Source organism: Rhamphochromis longiceps, linkage group LG18 (assembly GCF_057381845.1).
Source record: "Rhamphochromis longiceps isolate RC_006_pf linkage group LG18, R_longiceps_female_GT1.1, whole genome shotgun sequence".
Classification (NCBI taxonomy): Eukaryota; Metazoa; Chordata; class Actinopteri; order Cichliformes; family Cichlidae; genus Rhamphochromis; species Rhamphochromis longiceps.
Genome location: NC_140574.1, coordinates 11,159,173 through 11,182,140, shown reverse-complemented (window position 1 = coordinate 11,182,140; position 22,968 = coordinate 11,159,173). Strand labels below are relative to the sequence as shown.

The 22,968-nt window shown below is 41.3% G+C and overlaps 1 protein-coding gene across 1 annotated transcript; it reads right to left on the bottom strand.

The window, feature by feature from the left end:
* Positions 1-718: 718 nt before the first annotated feature.
* Positions 719-21,111, bottom strand: twsg1a (twisted gastrulation BMP signaling modulator 1a). The gene is made up of 5 exons (XM_085389894.1): positions 20,733-21,111; positions 19,845-20,005; positions 8,774-8,873; positions 3,435-3,695; positions 719-1,206 (listed from the first exon to the last, which is right to left on the bottom strand). The coding sequence occupies exons 2-5, from the start codon at positions 19,968-19,970 to the stop codon at positions 1,025-1,027; spliced, it is 669 nt and encodes a 222-aa protein (XP_085246020.1). The 5' UTR covers positions 19,971-20,005; positions 20,733-21,111; the 3' UTR covers positions 719-1,024.
* Positions 21,112-22,968: the final 1,857 nt, after the last annotated feature.

The following is a 22,968-nucleotide window of genomic DNA, read 5'->3' as shown; positions in this document are numbered from 1 at the left end:
TGATCTTAGCCACAAGTTCACTGCTATTCAAGCCAGTGTACAAGAGAAACTGTCAAACTGTGTTTTTAAAAAGCAACTAGAATCTAAATTTGGTGAAACCACATGCTATTCTCAATCATGTGTACTTTCCCCGAGCGCTGCGGTCGGACCCAGAAGACTGGTGGTCATCCTCACATATGAAACACATTATCCCTCTGATGATCTTTGTTGGCACCGTCGGCTCCAAACCACACAGCTGCAGTGGTGAAATGAGGTCGTGATTCAATATTTTAAAAAAAAAAAAAAAAAAAAACAAGGCTTCATTGTGTCGGCCAGTGGAGGAGTCTGTGCAAACTGCTGTTGCATGCCAATTGGGAACACAATCAGTGATAGGGCACCCTGCTGCCTTTTGAAAATGTACTGGCATTACAAAGAGCATTTGTGTGTGGCGGTGAGAGATTGGCATCGGTAAATGTTCCCTTCTCCACCCACCCTCCCCACACCATTGCTTGCATGAGACGGTCGGTGAGCAGTGGAACACCTGTGGACCAGAATGGTATAATAACAACTTTGTTTCCCCAGGAAATGATGCGTTTCCTGACTTGGGCAACAGAAGAGCTGGAGACAGGCAACTAGGAAGACAAATATTTACCATTTCACTCATGCCATAAGCTTTTCACACATTTTTTTCCCCCCTCCCCAGAATATATAATGAAAGACTTTCTTAGAGACGGAAACAGTCACCAAAACGTATCTTTATTTGGCATGAGACTGGGATTTAGCGGACCATAATTGTAAAAATACATTATTCATATACAACTCTAGTAAAAAAAAAAAAAAAAAAGAAAATGCTATAAAAAAAAAAAATCTAAAAATATACAGTGAAACAAAAACAGCAGAATAAAAGTTTGCAGGGGTAGGAGGAGGGCTGCAGGGGGCATTTTACAAGGTAACTGAGGAATGCTAGCACATAACAGTCATAGTTTCCTCTGTCCCCAGTCCTGCGGTATGGGGCAAGCATTTGGTACCAATATGTGCCCGCACTTCAGAAGAGACAGTTCATGCACTTCACAAGCTTGCTGCCGTAGTCCACGCACTCCGGTCCGATGCACTGGCAGCAGGCGTTGTGAAACCAGCGGTACTTGGATCCTCCCATTGACTCACAGTATAGTTTACACTGACGAATGGACACGCAGTCGTCAAAGTAGACCACAGTGCACATGCTCTCTGAAATTAAAGAACAACACGCAAAGATGATTGTGTGAGTCACAGATCCAGTAAAGAGAAAAAACTAAACCTTTAACCCTCAATTTCCTGCTTTTCCTTAAAAGCTGAGGTCAAATTGCTGCGTCAAGTATGATTGTGTGTTCTGGTGAGCTTAATGAGTTAACAGCTCAGCTCTGAGGGATTGCTTTCATTATTGCTTTATAGTAAATAAAGCAATAGAGGTTGAGAGCCAAAATGGCCTCAAATTCAAATAAAAATGGCAATGTAACACTTCCAATTCCCTTAGCTGGAGATCTTCTGGCAGCACAGTCCTGCTGTAATGATACAAAAGTCTGATCCAACCGAAACTGGTCACAGTTCAAGACTGACTCGTCAGGTCACATTTTATTACCCTCAGTGAGTGAGCCTAAATGTGAACAAAACAAGGAGACGATGGGAACAAAGGAAAAATTAAATGGTAGCAAGTCTTGTTTTGTGTGGGCCATTCAAAAACGTAAAGCAATATGAGACGGCACATTTAGGAAAAGACTGACTGCTTTTAGTGGACCATGTGGCTTCTCATCATTAGTTACAATTTCTGTGGAATACGGTGGTTTCGCTGATGTACATTTGTGGTCAGAGGTTTACATACACTCATCTCAGGCATGAATGTCATGGTAATTTTAGGCTTTTAATCATTCCTTTGAACCCTTCTCTTTCCAGGGGAGAATGATTGGACAGCATACATCTTTAACGACTTTAACAAGGATTGAAAGTACAAGGAACTCTGTGCAGATCCCGGTATCGTCAGTCCGATGAGTGCTGTGAAAACCTTTTTCTGCTGGCAAAGCGTAGTAGTAGCAGTCAACCATGATTAATAACAAGAAGTTAACAGACCTTTGCCATGTCAGGTCCAGAGCCATTCTAGAATATTCATCACCGCTTATTCAAATATTTGAATCGATTTTCTTACGTGAGCATGAATCTCTATGATCAGAAAGCTGTATATTAATATACGAACATCTGTAGGCATGACAAAAAGTTTTATTACTGGACACGCTTCGATTTCCTAGTCCAAGTTTTACTGAATGAACTGGTTCTACTGACCAATCATATTTGAGCGGGCTTTGCTTGCGTGCAGGTAAGTCATCTGTGTGCAGGGAGACGGACAGATTGCATCTGTCAAAAAGTCATTTTTTAAAGTTATCTGCTTTTGTAAACAACAATTTGCAGACAGAAGAGGAAGTCTTGGCCTGGATATCTGCCGGCCACAGAAACAAGCAAACAAAACACGCCGTTCCCCCCCCGAGGACGAGTCATCAGACTAGATTGCTGATACATCGGTGTGCATACAGCATTTAAACTTCAGATTAAAAGAACGAGCCAGTTACAAAGAACTAAAGAGCAGCTGGAAGCATTAAACTTTTAAAACCCATCTCTGAAACATAATTTATAGACATTTCTTTATCTCGTTGTTGCTACACTGTCGTTTTATTCCAATTCATTTTTTTGACTGTTTAAATCTGCTGCTTTATGTTATTCACTCACTAGGACTTACTGATTATTAGATAAAAAATATACTTTCATGTTTTGTCTTTTTAATCTACAGTAACTGGCATAACTTTATTCCTTTTTTTGCCCTTTTTATGTTCTAAATGTACTTCTCTTTATGTGCTTTAAGTTAGTTATTTTTATTCTCTTTTATTACATTAGCAACTTATCAATCATCTGTGAAAAGCCAGTAAAAGTTTGCTTTTAAGCACGCCGAAACACATGATTAAAGCAACATAAAACATTACGGCAAAACTGTACTTGAAGTATTCGTGTAATTGACCTGACGCCCATTCATGAGTCTATTCAGCTGAGAAGCATTAATGAGGACCCTCTATTGATCAAAGTGACACAAAAAACCCCAAAACAAAACACACTTTCATTCTAAGGATGAAACAAACCTCCGCCAATCGAGGGGGGGGGGGGGGGGGGAAGGGAAGGAAAAATTTCAACTTACCAAAATTGTGAGAAAATAACTCAAGTTTTCATTATAAAGTTGAAATTTTTAGATTTCCAACTTAAAATTTTGACATAATAATAAGCCCAAATTTTGATTGGATTGCAATAGTTCCCCCCCAATTAATTATTATTTTTTTGGCCTCAGTGACAGAAATATGCTTTCCTTCAAACTTTATGATCACACCTCAATGTAGTAAAGTGTGAACAGGTACTTTTCCACGCTAACGCAGCGGCGTTACCTTGACTGTCGAGGCTGCCGTGGATGCTGTTGCCAGGCACGGTCACGTTCTCGTGCTGGCTGTTGAGCGTCTCCAGGAAGGAAACCAGGTTCTCGTGATGCGACAGCTCCTCTGAGACGGGGAAGGACACGACCATCATGTTGATCTGCACGTCGCCTTCCGTGAGGGCGCGGAACAGCGAGGGGATGGGATTTTGCAGCTCCTCCACGGTGCTCTTGGACGTGGCTGGAGTGTCGCTGTAGTTCTTTGGGTTACACATCCCTGATGTGAAAACAGTGAGAGCACAGTGAAGGATCAGGTCACAGGAATCATCTCAGAAAGCAGAAACTGCTGGAAGTCTTGTTTGATTGAAACTCTGACTTCACCAACACAATGCAGCTAAATAACTGATGCTCACGAGGCAATTTCCCCACTTCTCTGGATAATCCATAGACATCACTGTCAGGTTTTATTAATTCATACAAAAGTAACAGTTATTGGAGTTACTGGATTATCCAGAGTAACAATGAAACTTGGAAAATAGGGCACAAAGACCATTAATTTACATATAAAGAATTTTTCCCTCAATTTTTTTACGTTGTCCAATTGTATTCATTGGATTCAGTTACATGCAGAGCCATTTGTTTTGTTTTTAACTGAAATCATTCAAATTTTAGACCTTATGCTAGTCATTTACTACACTCAGTAGCCTGGAAGGAATCAGGTTTATTAGTTTACATGATACAGTGTTTGCTGTGATCAACAATTCTCTGATGGAGGCTTTTGTATAGTTGCAAAACTCGTGAAATCTTTGAGATCATGTTTATTTCAGTGTAAATACAGCGTAAAGCAGCAGACTTTCACACAGTTTAAGAAAAAAGAAAAAGAGACCGAAGCAAAAAACTAGAACAGCAGTGAAGGAACGGGCCGGCTCACGATCCATCACAATCACAGGTTATTTTAATGTGTGAGGTTTTCTTGTCATTTTGCACAAATGAATAAGAATTCAAATCTGGTGAGAAGTTGAGGAGGCTCACAGTCAGTCCTCAGGACAAATTCATCTTGTTTTACTGAAATCTGACTGATACTCTCACAGGGGTAAGTCTCCAGGAAGTTAAACGCTTTCTGGTGACTTATCAGTCCTACACAGCAGCACGGAGGACTTAATCCTACGTACGAACAGCCAAGACTGAGGTTTCCGTGGGTTTCCCCTAAATTTCATACTTTCATTCCTATAAAACTTCTACTTTATTAAAAAAAGTTGAGAATCATGACCATTCCAAAACACCTGAGAGGCAACAAAATTGTGTGTCTCTCTCTCTCTCTCACGTTTGTCTCCTTCACTAATCCACAACGTTAATTTCCCTCATTAAGAAAAAAAAAAAGCAAATCTAAGTCTAATATTTTGATGTTTGATCTTAAGAAAAATGTTAGATCATAATTAAGAAAATTAAAAATCCTACAACTTACCCTCTTCTTTTATAATTTACAGTCTTTTAATGAACCTACTCACTGAGAACTGTGCGATTCAAGTGAAGAGTAAACATTTTATGGCATTTTTATTCAGATATATCACCAAGGACGTGACTGTGGGTCGCAAATCTACTTGAAAAACTGAGTGAGGTAATGTCAAAAATAGATATGCATTTTTGAGCATTAAGACATTTTTCCCCCTTTACAGTCTTGAATTATCCAGTTAAATCTTAAAAAGACTGGTTTAAAGGCTAAACGGTCGAACACACACACAGACACAGCAACTCAGAAAGGGCAGTTCTGTAAAACCACACCACTGTCAAAAACGTCTCGTCTCAATTAAGGCCTTTTTAACACTTCATTTAATTTCCAGATACAGTAGTAATCACTCGACAAAGTCCCCACATCAAGATATGATCTTCCTAAGCCTTCAAATGAGTCAAAGTGAATTATAGTTAATGACTAAATCATTTTATGGAGAACGGAGTTTGACAGAGGAATTGGATTACAAAACTGATGCTAAAAGCAGAGCCAGAACAGCTGTTTTCGATAAAATGTACACATGGGTCCTCCCTCCATGTCCTCCCTCCCTCCCTCCTCTAAAATATAAACAGTCCTCTCCCCTCCACTCGGCCGCTCTAACGGCTCTCAGACACACACTTCAAAGTAGATGGAATTTGGCACAGGGAGCGTGTTTAGAGTGAAAACTTACTTAAAGTAGACATAAGGGTAGCGGCAAGGAGGAAAAGCAAAAACATAAATGAGGAGTATAAACTTGCTCAAAGCTAAAAGCCATCCTCGGTGTATTGTAAAAGGCCTGTCCGGGAGGAAAACGGCACGTAACATCTGTGCAGCAGCAGCAGGAGCAGCAGGATGGAGTTCAGAGCTCAGTGTCAGATTCTTGTGTTCGTGTTCCACATGAAAGAGCTTTAATAAAGCTTCCTTGTCAGCACGTGAAGCAATATCTGTCTGCTGGAGCTGATCTGAGAGAAGACTGGTTTACGAGGGCGAGAGCTCAAACCTCGTGCTTGCGTTCTCGCACAAACTCCAAACAGCGTGAGGGGAATCGAGACGTGTCAACAGGTGTCCTCTCTCACACGTAGCACACAGCTTCAACATGTTAAACCAACAGTGTGCGCGCGAGTGTTATCGCTTCTGGAAATCTGTTTTATTTAGATGAGGGAGTCTCCTACGCCACGCAGACTTTGTGGGATCTGGAAGGTTATTAAGAGCGTTTCAATCTATGCAAGTGCAGCGTGTGAAAATGGCTACGGATAAAATTCTTAACAGATGCAGGCACCCTCCACAGGAAGGGATTTTGGGGGTGGGGTTAAACAACCTCCACCAAATAAATAAGTAAATAAATAAAAACCAAAAGAAGTGCAAAATAAGCTAAATCCACATGCTAAGCTACATACAGAATTACAAAACAAACAAATTTAGGGGGAGCCGCAAAACCACCAGAGACAGAAACAAAGAAATATCAAACGAGAGATGCGAAATGGAAAGCAGAACACACACAAATGCACAAATTATCAAGGACACAGAAAAGAATGTGCAAAGCAGCTTTAAAGAGGAACAGTCCAACCACAAAACAAGAGGCAAAAACATCACAAAGAAATAAAATAAGCAAGAAAGTCAGAACAGACACACAAACAACTACAAGATAAAATACAAAAAGGACACAAAACAGTGAGAGTGACACAAAAATACCTGCGAGAGTCAAACACACAAAATGAGAATAATGAGATGCACAGCTAAATTACAGCTTTAAAAAAACAACAAAAAACTCGTACAGTCTGGATGTCGTGCAGCCATGTAGCGGAGGTGGGATAGCTTTAACAGCTCCGAGTCAGGCTCTTAAACTTTGACTCTGCTCACTGTTTCTCTTGTTTTTTTTACCAATCTGCCTTTAAGTCTGGTTTTCAAACCACCCCTGCTGCTTTGAAGTGAGTTACAGTTTTAACCAAAAGTCAAGAGTTCGTTTAAGCAGCTCGGCCTCGCTGTCCCTTCGGGGCCTCTTCATCCTTTGATCTTCGGGAGCACCTCGAGACTTCTGTCCATATGTGGAAGTGCTACTTTAATTTCCTGTGCTCTGATAAACAGTCGTCCTCTCCGCACGGAGGCCGAGACACGTTTGATATCTGGCTCTGCTCACCTCACACTCTGGTATCACAGCAGCAACACCCTGAGCAAACTGCAGCGGTTTAAACCTGTGTGCTTCTCAGCTGTCGAGCGCATTACAGCCGAGCTCTCAGGCTTTTACTGGGAGAAAGAGCTCAGAGATGAGACTTCAACTGGCACGTTCAGGTATGGATACAGATCAGTGTCAGAATTATTTGAACTACCTTACGAGTCAAAATATCTGGGGGGAGTTTAACACTTGCTGTGACAAGTCGTCAGGGTTTCTTACAACAAAACTGGGATTTCATTTGACAAAATGCAATCTTGGAACCACTGATGATCATCTGACAACGATTTAGCTCTTGAGATCTTTGGAATCATCTACATTCGTAACTAATGTTTGGTGCACACAAGCTAAATGATTGAGCTAATAGGCTAGCCTCTGGGTTCCCTGATGAGCTCAGCTCATCTTTATGGGGAAATTATGGTTCACCAATGGCAGTGTGGGCAGCCTGGGACTGCATGGCTACCTGCAGAGCACGCCTGTGGTCAGATTAGGTTGCTGTGGGTCCATCAGGTGCAGAGAATAGTAAACTTCTAGCACACGAAGATGATTTGGGGAAATTTGTGGAATTTTTTTGAACTTCTACCTTTTTGCTACCTTCCCTGTCCCCGCCTACTCATCAACCGATCAGCAACGAACACACTCATCCATGTCAAGCACCATGCAGCATGGATTTTGGACGACTGTCGGGAGCATATTTACATGGTTTGAAAACCCCTCTTCGTGGACAAATCCCTCCATAAATCGAAACAATCAGGGTAGCATAAACTAAGCATGACACAGGCTCTGCTTCTATGCCACGACACTTCATCAAATTTTGCTTCCTCCTTCACGTCACACCATGAATGTTTCAGAAGAAGTCTGCACAGTTCTCACCACATTTTTCTTCAAGTCAATCTGATCTATAAAGAGGACAGAGTCATTTTTCCAAACACAGAGGAACTTGTGTAATACTTCTGACTGAAACAAGCTCTGTCTTGGGCTGGCCTTAAAGCCATGTATTCTCATTGTTATGGGTACTTTTCCCTATGCAACCCTCTGAACATAGGCAGGATTCACAACAGAGTCCAGTACCAGCACTGTGTATAGCTCCCAAAGCCTCATGTTAAACCTGAATCAGTGGTGAAAGATGCACGATTAGCCATTTGTCCATGTTTTTTCTCAACATGGAGGAAAAAAAACAAAAACTCTGCTTCAGAAAAGGCAGCAAAAAAAAAAAGAAAAAAAAAGAAAAAAGAAAAAAAAAAGCAGGAGACCTTGGGCCTGATGTCTCACCCCATTTCTCTCTGACGGAGGAGGGGACGGCAGCGCTTTCATGTCACCTTTTTTGAGTGTAGAGTGAGCGATGAGGTGATTCAAGTTGAGTCATACAGTTCAGAAGGACAAAACAAAAACACTGTGATGTGACGTGGTGCTGTATGTGTGCGTGTTTGCACTTCAGTCTTGCGTCGCTGGTTACCGATGGAAATAAATCCTTGTAAACAAAACTTCACAACAAATTCAGCACTGCGGTACACACATCCATCGCTTCTGACACTAATGTCTTACGCACATGTTGAGCTCAGCAGATATCACCAACCTGCTCAGTGTGCAGAAGCCTGAACTAACAGTGAAGTTCTCCAAACCTAAAACAACACGGACCAACTTTCTGTCAGCTTTAAAATGCGTTGCTAATAAAAACGGAGTCCCCTGCACTCACCCACGCAGTCGCAGCACTCCTCCCAAAGATTCCCCAGACACAGCATGCACTCTTTACAGCAGGAGCAGTTCCCATCAGACGGACGACACTGGCACAGCTCCTGCAGGAGAAAACACAAACGTGCATCAGTAAAGCACAAACAGCTCGTGACTCGTTGCAAAAACACTGGATAGTACTGGCTGCTGTCCTGATTATTATACTACTGGTTGTACAAGCATACTTGCTACACATCAGTAATTTTTTCCACTGAGATAAAGAGTGTGGACAGCGAGCATAGAAGCAAACCATTACAGAGACCTGTGCACAAACTGGAAATTATATTTTATGAAGGTAAAATATGGAAATGAACAAATTTAACCACGACCAACCGAAATGTTTCCTTTGCTATACACCACAAACACACTTTGTCCATGATGTAGGAATGGCAGCAATAATGCCAGCCACAGACGTGAGATGTCGACTGATACATTATAATGCAGAATGGCACGCTTATGTGGAACAGTGTCATCACGTAGTTTGTCCAGCAGAGTGACTTTGATGTCCACTGTGTCCAATACAGACATCACCGCAGACTGTACAGGCTTTGGTTAGGATGTCTAATATTAAAGTTAGTGACAATGAAAGTATGACTGAACAAATATGGCTTGTTTGGAAAGGTTGGAGGATGAAGCCTCTTCTCTCTTAAAAGAACACGGCAGCACGGCTTTTGTTTGCAAAGCGTCTTCTGAACAACAATTCTGGGACAATGTCCTTTAGACAGATGAGCCCAAAGTGGAGATGTTTGACCTGAATGCACAAACACCTCATTCAAACTCCTGTGTATATGGAAGTTTCCTACAGTCAAATATGACTCTAGTCAATGCATTCTGTATGTCTTCTTCAGTAGTCTTTCTCACTCACTATGTGTTAATAGACCTCTCTGCATTGAATCATACTTGTTATTAATCTATGTCTCTCTTCCACAGCATGTCTTTTGTCCTGTCTTCCTTCTCTCTCCCCAAAAAGTCGCAGCAGATGGCCCCGCCCCTCCCTGAGTCTGGTTCTGCCAGAGGTTTCTTCCTGTTAAAAGGGAGTTTTTCCTTCCCACTGTCGCCTAAGTGCTTGCTCATAGGGGGGTCATATGATTGTTGTGTTCTTCTCTTTATGTGTTATTGTAGGGTCTACCTTACAATATAAAGCACCTTGAGGAGATGGTTGTTGTGATTTGCTGTATAAATAAAACTGAATTGAAAGTATCTGGCAAAATTGGCTTAAGCAACAGGACAATGGTTCCAAACACAGCAGCAAATCTACAACAGGCTGAAAAAGAAAAGATTCTACAGCCCAGTCTGGACCTCACCCTACATGCACTGAAGCAATGCCGTAAAGAAGAATTCCTCAACAGTGATGCAGCAGTCTGATAAAGTCATACACAATATAATTATTTAGTAGCCCTACAAGCCATTGAATCGTGGGGTGTACCTCGTTTTCACAGGACTGTATGCATTAAACACTGCTTAACAAAACCCGACTACTAAACTCATCTCAGTCCTGATGAATTTGATGCGGAGGTGTCTGACAGGTGCAGCAGAAGCTTCAAATCACAGCAAACACGCTGCTCAAACAGCAGACGTGCCATTAAAACATTACAGGGCCCACACAGGCCATTACAAGACTGCGCTCTGCGTGTGGCATTCATCGAAGAATGCGAGACGTCACCGCAGACTCGAATAACTGAAAAAAAAAAAAAAGAAGAAAAAGAAAAGAAAAAGAAAAAGAAACGGCATTTCCTTTCATGACCGCAGCAGGTCCGGACACGTTAATCCACACTTTCACATCACAGGTCTCGGTTTATGATCGAGTTAAATATTTGACACGTTCTTTAAAGAAAAACTGCACTTTGTTACAACTTTGGTTTACTAAACCAAGAATTCAACTGATTCACAATAAAGTAGCTAATTATGTTGATGATGTTTGTACTTGTAGTCATCAGTAGCCACATGTTAACAATTTACTTAATGTAATCAATAACAGTGGTTACCATGGTTCAGCATTTTCTAATTTGATGGGTTTGTTTTATTTTGTTTTTTTGGATTTCTGTTCATATTTTATCATTTAAAAAAAAAGTGTTGGTTTTAGCCTTTTAAAATTTTTACTGCATGGAGGACGTGTCAGCGGCAAGATTTAGGAAAAATCAGTGATAAAAAAAAAAACAAAAAACCAAACAAACAAAAAACCCCACTTCACCAAAAGCAGTTGACTCACAGTTTTGTTGAGATCTCAAAGCTCAAACACACCATCAATGTCTCATCTGTAAGTGGTAAGAAATTATTTTATATTCAAACAAATACTAAAACTAAGGATATTTCCGCTTTTTATTTTTTATTTTTCCCCCGCATACTCTTTCACGTGATTCAGTTTATTTTGAAAAGTCTCAAAAGCATCTTGAGCTTTATTGTGAAAGGTTTATATGGAACATAAACAAGCGGACACGCGATGGTTTTACCATCGTTGTTGCTAACCACAACCCATAAAAAACAGGCTTGTCCGTCAGTTGTGTGGTTATATTAAACATAAGAGAAAGAGAGAACTTTAAGAAATTAATATAGCCACTACAGTGACCATCAAAACGATGAAAAAAAATATTGCCGTAAACAGTTTATTTTACGACACCACGAAACAAACGAAAGCGTAAAATGAAACGATAGACGTTTTTATATAGTCATCCGATATATATCGTTATATCGAACAGCCCTAGTCAGTTATGTCTTCTTTTTGACTTTAGGGCAAAAATAACCCTTTTTCCTGCAGTAGTGCCATTATTGTTATGCAAGCTGACCAATTTTAGAGACGCCAGCTGTAGAGAGCATCATCTCCCTTCTCTTGATTATAGTGGAACTAAAAATTCCACTTCTCATGTAGTCCCTAATCCCCAAAGAAGTTTTTCTACAGAAACTACGAATCCTAATGAAATCCACAAGATCAAATCCAGCCCATCAGATGAGAGTTAACACTTAAAGGAGAGTTGGATATTGAACATGCTCGCTGGTGACATCCAGGTTGGCCCACAGACTTTCTGAGGACAATTATTAAGACTAATTTTTCTGCCTGTTAGGAAGGTTTTGCCAAATTCTCACAGAGGAGGAGGAGGATTAAAGTGGTTTTCATGTTTGCTAACAAGGAAAAGATCCAGGTTAAATTCTAAGAGGAAATAAATCTTTTGCTTTAGGAAATTAAAAAAAAAAAAAAAAAAAAAAAACCCTGCCCAAACCATGCAGGCCAATCAGAAGCCTACAAACAATAACACACAGTGCACACTGAATTCAACAAGATAAATAAAAGCACACACATTTGACCTTGCAAGACAAAAATCTCTGGTTTGCTTGTCTGCAGGTAAATGCCAAAAAAATCTTGAAAAATTTTCAAGAAGTGCAATTTTCAGTGACTTAAAAAAACTAAACAAACTAACAAACAAACAACAAAATGAACAACAATTATTAAAAGTTGAATGTGTGCAAAGATCTTGTGTTTTTTTTCCTGTCCCACTCATTTTCTACATATCTGTACAGTGATGAGAGAGTTTCCATGAAACAGACACAAACATTCAAAAACATTCATGTGGATGTTTTTGAATGTCCAAAACATTCAAACTGGAACAAACTATCCTTTAAAGTCTTAAGTCTTTTCCAGACCAGAGTCCTGAAAGACTTTCACAGCTCAGGTCCTCATATTGGCACATGAAGTGAAATCTAAAGCATTTATTAAAGTACACAAAAAACTATAATAAAAACAACAGCTGTGCAAATAAGAAAGAAAATAAAGTCTTTGTATGACATGATCTCATACAGAGGCCTCACACACACACACACACACACACACACACACAGGCTTGAGCTCAACTGCTCACGATGCTTTTTTTTTTTTTTTTTTTTTCTTCCTTTCTCTTAGATGGAAGCTACAAGTTTCTGCAAACATCCAAAAACATGAAACCACTGCTGATGCAATACCTCCTGTACAAACACAGGGAAACAGCACTCCTGTGCTGCAGTGCAGTTTGCGTTTAGAGTTAAAACGACACAAAACTAAAAAAAGCGCAGTTGGTGGGCTTAAAAAGCAAGTGAGAGTGCCAGAGGAGCTCCTCTTCCTCCCTCCTGTTCCCCCATGACACTAAACAGGGAGCACATTCCTCCATGTCAAGGTCACTGGGATGGGGGAGGAACAGAAGGAGGGAGGGAGAAGAAAACACCTGGAGAACAGGACAGGGCTGCTCACTCCATGACTCCTTTCTTCCAGAGTCTCCTTTGCAGTTTTGCAGAAACCATGTTTTACACATAGACAGTCTCTCTTCAGTGACTCACCATCGAGGGATTGCAAGAAACACACAGAGCTCACTTAATCACTGGCCTCTCAATCCCCAAACCTCTGATCAACATCAGATCCCATGAGTAATTATGACTCTCAAGGGTGAAATTATGAAAAACTAAACAGCTGCTCCTGGGAAGAAAACATGCAGCCTTAAATCAGGCAAAACGTATAAAAATAGAAATTAATTTTTTTTTAAAAAAAGGATGGAGGAGACTCAGACCTGCATTTAGCCTGGCTTTAAAACAGTAACGGCTAACTGCCTACTAACTGCTACTTTAGCTGGATCCACTTAAAGAAATAAAAATAAATAAAAAGTACATAACAGTACATAATCACCTTTTCTTCTGAAGAAACGTTTTAGTGAATCTTATCTAAGAACCATGTCTTTATGTGACGTATGGCACTAAAGCAAGAATGCTTTTCATTAGCTTAATTTACAGTTACTAGTAAATTTGCTTATTTATTATGAAGATGTAGGCAAAACAGGAGGGAAGTGTCAAATATAAAGCTAAAGCTAAAATAACTGATTAGCTTACATTTCAAAACTTAAGGAAGGCCGGCTGCAAATCTACACGTCAGATTTCCAGCCGGCCTTCGCTTCAGGAGTGTTTTGTGGAAAACTTGCTCACATGTTTAGGGGTAAGAATTTAAGAAGTGATGTTAATTACCTTATATTTGTTAAGAATGAGCTCAAGCTTAGAGGGAGCTAGCTTTAAAATAAGCACCTCTCTGGTTTTACAATCTTTGCTATGTGCAAAGACTAAGTTAGAGCTCCATGTTTTTGTTTTGGGTATTTACGGGAGTAGAAACCACAATTCACTTCAAACTTTTTTTTTCCTTTTACTTTATTTAATTCCATTTAGCACCCACATGAAGATGGGACATACAGTGGGGCAAAAAAGTATTTAGTCAGCCACCGATTGTGCAAGTTCCCCCACTTAAAATGATGACAGAGGTCAGTAATTTGCACCAGAGGTACACTTCAACTGTGAGAGACAGAATGTGAAAAAAAATCCATGAATTCACATGGTAGGATTTGTAAAGAATTTATTCGTAAATCAGGGTGGAAAATAAGTATTTGGTCACCTCAAACAAGGAAAATCTCTGGCTCTCACAGACCTGTAACGTCTTCTGTAAGAAGCTTTTCTGTCCCCCACTCGTTACCTGTATGAATGGCACCTGTTTGAACTCATCATCTGTATAAAAGACACCTGTCCACAGCCTCAAACAGTCAGACTCCAAACTCCGCCATGGCCAAGACCAAAGAGCTTTCGAAGGACACCAGGAAAAGTATTGTAGACCTGCACCAGACTGGGAAGAGTGAATCTACAATAGGCAAGCAGCTTGGTGTGAAAAAATCAACTGTGGGAGCAATCATCAGAAAATGGAAGACATACAAGACCACTGATAATCTCCCTCGATCTGGGGCTCCACGCAAGATCTCATCCCGTGGGGTCAAAATGATCATGAGAACGGTGAGCAAAGATCCCAGAACCACACGGGGGGACCTGGTGAATGACCTGCAGAGAGCTGGGACCAAAGTAACAAAGGTCACCATCAGTAACACACTACAACGGCAGGGAATCAAATCCCGCAGTGCCAGACGTGTTCCGCTGCTGAAGCCAGTGCATGTCCAGGCCCGTCTGAAGTTTGCCAGAGAGCACATGGATGATACAGCAGAGGATTGGGAGAATGTCATGTGGTCAGATGAAACCAAAGTAGAACTTTTTGGTATAAACTCAACTCGTCGTGTTTGGAGGAAGAAGAATACTGAGTTGCATCCCAAGAACACCATACCTACTGTGAAGCATGGGGGTGGAAACATCATGCTATGGGGCTGTTTTTCTGCCAAGGGGACAGGACGACTGATCCGTGTTAAGGACAGAATGAATGGGGCCATGTATCGTGAGATTTTGAGCCAAAACCTCCTTCCATCAGTGAGAACTTTGAAGATGAAACGAGGCTGGGGTCTTCCAACATGACAATGATCCAAAACACACCGCCCGGGCAACAAAGGAGTGGCTCCGTAAGAAGCATTTGAAAGTCCTGGAGTGGCCTAGCCAGTCTCCAGACCTCAACCCCATAGAAAATCTGTGGCGGGAGTTGAAAGTCCGTGTTGCTCGGCGACAGCCCCAAAACATCACTGCTCTCGAGAAGATCTGCATGGAGGAATGGGCCAAAATACCAGCTACTGTGTGTGCAAACCTGGTAAAGACCTATAGTAAACGTTTGACCTCTGTTATTGCCAACAAAGGTTATGTTACAAAGTATTGAGTTGTATTTTTGTTATTGACCAAATACTTATTTTCCACCCTGATTTACGAATAAATTCTTTACAAATCCTACCATGTGGATTCATGGATTTTTTTTTTCACATTCTGTCTCTCACAGTTGAAGTGTACCTCTGGTGCAAATTACTGACCTCTGTCATCATTTTAAGTGGGGGAACTTGCACAATCGGTGGCTGACTAAATACTTTTTTGCCCCACTGTATTAAAAAAAACCGACTTTGTCTCAACCAGCTGACTTCTAGAAGCCTGCTGAGAGGCAGCACCTAGCATCTGTGAGCACAACCTCATCATCCAGTAAGTGTGAAGGTTACGTAATGGCCCTTTATTATCATTTGTCTAAACCAACATTAAGCTAGACTCAGATTTATAGCTACAATCTTTATAAATGTATTCTCTCCCAGAGCACCAGTGGTTTGAAGGACACCAGCAACAGCACAAAGAAAAAGACGACGACATAAAATACAGTTCGTCTTTGGAAATGGCAACTTCTTAAATCCATCTGTACATGTAAGAGCCTTAATCTGCTGCACAATATCACAGTGGACGGGATGGCTGTCTGGAGAAACAGCTCAAAGATGGCATCTGTAAGGCCTGCACTCAGACCTCATTACTGTGTGATACGACACTGGATTTATTCTTTAAATTACAGGTCATTAAAAAAGTGAAGACTGAAAAAAATGAGCTAACATGCAAACTGATTTGGACACAGCCACTTCTGCCTTTATTCTGAGACAAGCAATTTGTCTTCTGGCGCTACCTTTATAGTTAACGCACAGACATAATTAGTCTGTTAGTGTTAAAATATAACTACGTCCAAAAGTAGAGTTTCCATTCTTTTTACTGAAGGAAAACAAAAAGGAAACAAGGTCTCGTCCCATTTATTTTCTTTTCAAGTTCTCTTTCTTGGCTGGTATCACCCTAAAGCAGATTTCATATAAATTCGAGTAAAAACACTAAAGATTTACTTGCCTAAGCCTCTTAAACTCTTCATCTCCTGTGATAGTAAATTCAACCTCTTTGCTTTTTCACCATATTGTTTGACAAAAGAAGCTTGAAGACATCGCTTTGGGCTCGAGGAACCTCCTTCACCTCTGCCTGACGCTGTTGGGAAACAGCTGGAAAACGAATGGACAGACTAATCAGAACCAGCGGTAGTTGCAACCCTACTAACAACAATTTCCCCACTGAGGTGGATGAGGTTATCTTAACGGCTTAAAGAGCTCTTATTAGGCTACCCTTGCTCTCAAGTGGAAACCGCTGCAATCAGTCAAAGCCCGGCTGCAGCGAGACAAAAGGGCTCTGGAGGGAAAGTGAGTATGCGCTCGTCCCACCGAGCGACCGCTATTGTGTTTCAGCTTTGAAATCTGCTGCCCCACCCTGCTAAACAGCCTGGTGTGCAGAGTCCTGGACAGAGCTGGATTGTGAAGTTTTGCACACATCTTAGACTCAAAACTGTAGGTTTCTCTCCACACAGACGCACACACACCTCCTCCTGACCTTAACCTCCCCTCCCTCCTCTTCGACCTCCTGCTCTCATGTTTCCCCACCCCTTGGTGGGGGTTTAGGGAATTCAAGACAAATGACTTGAGATGGCAGCAGAGCGCAAAAGTGAGCGTCGGACAGCAAATCCCACTAATCACAAGCAACATGGAGCGTCTACAGAGGGGCTGGAGAGGCAGAAAAGTTTCTCCTTCACGGCGCACACACACATAAATCGCTCTCGCCTCTGACAGCTAGCGAGTTGGTGTCGACGGGGTCGCGGAAGCTACAGAGCTGTTGTCCGGAGCAGTGATTCATCAGGCGAAACAAGCCACCTGGAAGTAAAGAACAAATAGAGGGCCTCAAATGTTCTGGGGAAACTCAAGCCAGGAAGAAGGGATTTGTTTAGGAGTTTAATCCAAAAAGAAGTAAGCTTTAAAAAAAAAAGAAAAGAAAAAAAAGCCACGAGAGGCTGTATTTCCTCTGAAGATTTTTGGAAGAGAGCTCATTTTTCCTCAACTGTTTTTAGATCACTTAGCAATTTCAGACCTTTGCAAAACAACAAAATCCAGGAATTTCCTGGCTACAGTGATTCACGTGAGGATTTCTCAATTTTCCTGAGGCGTTTTCACACATGAACTCAGGAAGATGTTTGTAGAATCAGTTTGGGACGCCTTCTTAAGTTTCCTTTCGCCTCAGCCACATTTTCCCCAACTGAAAATATCAGTATCTCTGTATTCATCGCACCATCACCTGCACTACTCTCACATCAGTGCATCAGTCACACAAAGCAAACTCTGAAAGACCAAAGGACGTCTCTTCTGGCTGTATCAGATGCTTACGCGCCCTCATACAAATCCTCGGCGGGTACCTCTTAGAAAAGTTGAGGGCTGTGGTGCATGTGTGAAAACAGCACAGATAAAATTCCTTGTAACAGTTTCTAAAGCTGCACACAATGTGGGAAATAAGTATTCGATCCTCTGACGAATCTGTAAGTTTGATGAAGTGATGATTTCAGTCCATTATAAGGTAGTATGTGTAACCAATAGTGTTCTTGATGACTCTGGTCCCAACTGCCTTCAGACCGTCAACGAGCTCCTCCTTTGTAGTTCTGGGCTGATCCACCACCATCATGATCATCTTCACCCCATGAGACAAGATCTTGCAGGGCGATTTATGGTCATTTTCGATATCTACAGTTTGGATTCATCTCCTGCCTCTAAGTCTTGTTTCTTTTCATACCCACTGCTCACAGCTTACATTTAACCATGTCCTACGTGTCTTGTTGTACTGTTGGTAGTTGCTGCACGAAAAGTTTTCCTTGAAGCAACGTAGTGATCAAAAGGGGGAAAGGTTGGATTACCAACCAGGAAAACGGAGGAAGAGCACAGGGCTGCTTAGACCCCTCTGGGCTCTGATTCACAGCATGCCAAGCAGATTTTTTGGTAACTTAATTAATTGCAGAAACCTGAACCTTTGCATTAAAGCCGGCGCTGTAGTACTGATGTATTTTGCAATCCTGCAGCAATGCTTTTTTTTTTTTTTTTGCATGGTACCCACATTAGTGGTTAAAATCAACTCGAAACTGCATACATTTAATTATTTCATTTAATTAAGCAATGAGTTTGGTCTTCATGACTAAAGCCAGACCTTCAAAATGTCTTGTTTTAGCTAAATTAAAAATAAATAAATAAATCTAAATCCAAGAAAAGACAAACTTTGGAAGCAGAATGTGTTCGGGATTTTGTTGGATATGTTAATTTTTCTGCTAAACAATCTAAAAGCCAAATCTTGAACAAAGAAAAACAACAACAACAACAACAACAACAGCTTCCTCTCTTTACTTGCAAACATCGTGCTCCAAGAATAGAGTCTGGTGCAAAACAGAGCTGCAGCTCACGTTCACAAGAGGTTAAACAGGTGAAATAGCCACTGAGGTTAATGACAGTACTTTAAAGACTGTAATGGAAGAGGCAGGAAAGCTAAACACACAGCTCTGACCTACAGGACAGCAGCCAAGCAAAAATCTAGCTTGACAGCTGAAAGAAAGTCAAATCAAGAGAAGAGTTGGCCTTTCTAAAACCAACTCGAAACAAGAATTCATGAAGGAATCGGTGTTAACGCGTGGGCTGAACCCCCCCATCCGAACGTGTGAGGAAAAAAGTGACATGAAGGAAGCGATGTTAAAAAGTCAACAAGCATGAATGAGTTTGATGTGAGATTTTTAAAAGCAGAGCTAAAAGAACCTCACATAAATAAATACAAACAAACAAAACAGAATGAAAGAAAGACATCCAACTCCCTATCAGCTGAAGGCTGGATAGCTTCACAGGTCCGCTCCCTTTCAGACGCCTCCAGGATTATCTAGGGAATGTATCTGCATTCTTTACAACAGATTCCATCGTTGCTCCCAGGTCCAAATCTTCATCTTATCCTGGCAGATTTTTAGACTCGATTTTGGCTGCCGTTGGATATTTACTGTTAGAAGAACTTGTATAAAACAGACCGGCTGCGGAGGCATTATTTCCCCTCAGTGAATTCAGCTACCGCTCAAAGAAGCGCCGCTGTACAGTTTTGCTGCTTTTATGGAAGCAAAGCGGCAAAAAAGCGGACTCCTCGTCCACCTACTGCTGTCGCTTTAAACTCCTGACTTGTGTTTTAGCCAAGAGACACAACTGTGCCTGTTTACAAAAAAAAGCTGTAAACCCTGGAGGATGAAAAGCTTGAACTTGGCTGCACTTCGCCGCTTTAATCTCCAGAGAAGATCATCACATTCGTGAGTTAAGTGCACCTGAGATTATGTGTCTGCAACCACAGAGTTACCTCAGGGAGGCGAAGCCTGTTTGCAAACACTCGTTCTTTCACACACCGCCTCACCACAAACATCCAGGACTCGGCTCCACGTTTAAGGTGCAAAAACCAAAAGCAGCTCATGGGAAAACCTCAGCATCCCTTACCTGGATGAGACATTTGCTGACGTCACTGGCGCAGAGGGCTTTGTTGCAACCGGAGGTCAGAGATAATATTGAAAGGAGGAAGAGGAGAACGGCGACAGCGGGGAGGATCAGCTCACCGGGCCTCATCCTGACGGCTCACCAGCAAGGCACTGGGAAAAGTCCTACATCAATGAGAGACACAGCACAGGATCTTGGATCAGGAATGGAGGATTAAGGCAAACAAACAACAACAGTTTAATTCCAAAAGAGGAAAGTGAAGCTCTGTTCGACTGGAGAGCTCTCCTCCATTTTGTGTGAGAGTTAACATCTAACTTCTACTGTTAAACACACACACACACACACACACACACACACACACACACACACACACACACACACAGGAATGAAGTTTCATCCTAAAGTAGATGCAAATGTGCTGTCACGTGTGCAGGAACTCACTGCTTTGCCTTTCTGTAAAGTCTTAATTTGAACTTTTCTAAAACGCTCGCGTCACATCTCATTCAAAGCCAGCACTGCTTACTTTACTGAAGAACAACAACAACAACAACACACACATACACACATCTGGCAACATCAGCTCCCTTTCTCCCCCCTTTCTTCACCCCCTTCTATTTTTGTCGCGCTTTAACACTCTCTCCCATCTCGCTCCTACACTTCAACACTTGCAGCACATTGTTGCATTTCGCATGACGGCGAGAGAAAACATGTGAGGAACATTAGCTCCCCGAGTCCTGAACGCGTTTCTTCACCTCTCTTTTTCCCCTCCCCTGCTCCGCTCAAAACTTTGTCTCACTCGCACGCAGCCACAAGAGAATCGAGTGCGCAAAAAAAGAAAAGAAAAAAAAATAACAGCGAGTAAATGCAGATATTAGAGAGTCTCAAACTTACCACAACGCAGTTAACGAGCTCGAGGTTCTCCTTTTTTTTTTTAAGGAGGACTGGGGTTGTGCTCTCTTTGAACCTCTCCAGGATGGTGTTCTGCCGCCGCTCAAGTGTCCACTGTGTCCAGAGGGCGTCAGTCTCTCCGCAGCACAAAGCGACAGGCAGTCGGGCGCCTTAAAGGCACACACACACTCCCTTTTCTATCCGGCGTCTGTGCAGGAAAACACCGGGTCTCGGGTCTCACACAGTCACCGGGTGACGCGCATGAATCATTCAGCTCACCTTCAACGTAAATATGAGCCCGGAGCAAAGTTTGAGAGGTCGGTGCGTAAAATTCGCTTCTTCCAACGCAGGTGGGTTATGTTTGCCTTTTTCTTTCGCCCCCAACAACAAAGGAAGTATTTACTTTTCACTCCACCCCCTGCCCAATTACATACCCCCTTTTGTCTCCACTCTCATTAGTGGCCTTGTGGGTTGCTCATTAGGTCATCTGAAGCCGTGAAGCTGATCAGACTTCCAGCCGCGACGCCACCCTTCGCTCATTTGTTACCGCCGCGGAAACCCTCTGATGGGGCGTTTAACTCCACAGGTGTTTTTTGTGAAACTTCATCAAAGACCCAACTGGCCACCACTTCCATAGCTGCAGGGGAGGAAGGCGAATTACAATTTTAATCGGATTTAGTTTTTTGTTTTTTTTATCTTAACAAAGGTTAATTAACTTTAAATTTGTGATAAATTATGTTTTGGACTAAAAGTCAGGTTTGAAAGTTGTCAAGATTAGTTTAATCAATTGCTTATGTTTATTTTATTTTATTTTCATTTGTTATGAGTTCTGTGGGTGTCAGAGGGAATATGAATATGTCAAAGAAAGTGTAAAAAAATCAGAGAATTATTGTGATGTATAACCAAACCAAAATATACGAAAATGTACCTATAGTAAAAATACTTTTCATCCAAAGTGTCCCTCTTAAGAATCCTACACATTATATTATTGAATCATAATTACTGATTGACGGATACGTGTAACTTTACTGTTACAGTTGCAGATGATTTTAAACCCTTACCTATAACACAGCAAGATATTAATAGATTTGTATTTTAAAAGCTGCAAAAAAAAAACAAAACAAAACAAAAAAAAACAATTAACCAAGGCTCTAAAATTATTGATAAGGATTAAAACTATAATATTTGAATCCAAAATATTGCGGAGTAGACAATTTATATGTAGCATAGTGTTTACATATCCTAAACTGTGCTTCAAGCTTCAAGTTTGTCTTTCCAGCCGTATGTAAAATACTGTGGCATGAAACTGCATTTCTCAGGGCCAGAATATGTGAAAAAGTGGGGAACGCACAAGATGAAGACAGAGCAACACAAGGACAGGTTAAAAAATGTTTTAGGAAGGGTTGGTGCCACATCATTCCTCACTGTTATGTATAAATATACCTTAAAGACAGACTAAAGCAGTGGAAAAGCTCCACACTGATAAAACTTATGGTGTCGAAGGTAACAGTCCCGCAGTAAATCCTTCATTCATAAAATTGATGTGCAGGAATGATTGAGGTGACAAATAAAATCTGTTGAAGCCAAATAAAACCAAACTATTAAAACACATTATGTTCGTCAGTATTAATGGTCCATGTAGGACTAGTATTATCATGTTAATTATACTCCTTTAAATATCATCTTACTGGAATAATAATGCTGATGCAATCGTGTGCAAGCAGCTTGTTATGTTCCACCCAAGCTACTTGCTTCAGCAGAGCTTTACATTAAGGGACTCTCTTCACCTTCATCTGCTAAAGGAGGAAACTTAAACTCAGCTTTAAGCTGAGCTTAAAAACATGCGTGTATGAGCAGGACTGCTCTAACATTTCAAACTGTTTTGAAGCCAGTCACATGACTTTCGGGTTTTAGATGACAAACCAACACCAAGAGGAGCGTCTTTAAATGCATAACATGTCAAAGCAGATGGGTTACTTCAGCAGAACACCACACCGGGTCCCACTCCAGTTAACTAAACTGAGGCCATTACACAGACTCACCAAGAGTGGGAAAATGTTGCCTGGTCTGATGAATTCATCTGCAACATTTACGCAAACATTGTTTTAATGCCAGAGCCGGAGTATCGTTGCAGATCATGTCACCCCTTTATCACCACAATGTACCCACCTTCTGATGGCTGCCTCAGCAGGATAACACAAGCCAAGCCAACTTTATGTATGTAGTGGTTTAAAAACAG

Excerpts from the sequence above, each read along its gene's own strand:
- twsg1a (XM_085389894.1), bottom strand. The coding sequence starts at position 19,970 with ATGAGGCCCGGTGAGCTGATCCTCCCCGCTGTCGCCGTTCTCCTCTTC. Across the intron at positions 8,874-19,844 it reads TCAGCAAATGTCTCATCCAG|GAGCTGTGCCAGTGTCGTCC; the intron begins GTAAGGGATGCT and ends TTTCTCCTGCAG. Across the intron at positions 3,696-8,773 it reads GGAGTGCTGCGACTGCGTGG|GGATGTGTAACCCAAAGAAC; the intron begins GTGAGTGCAGGG and ends TTTTCACATCAG.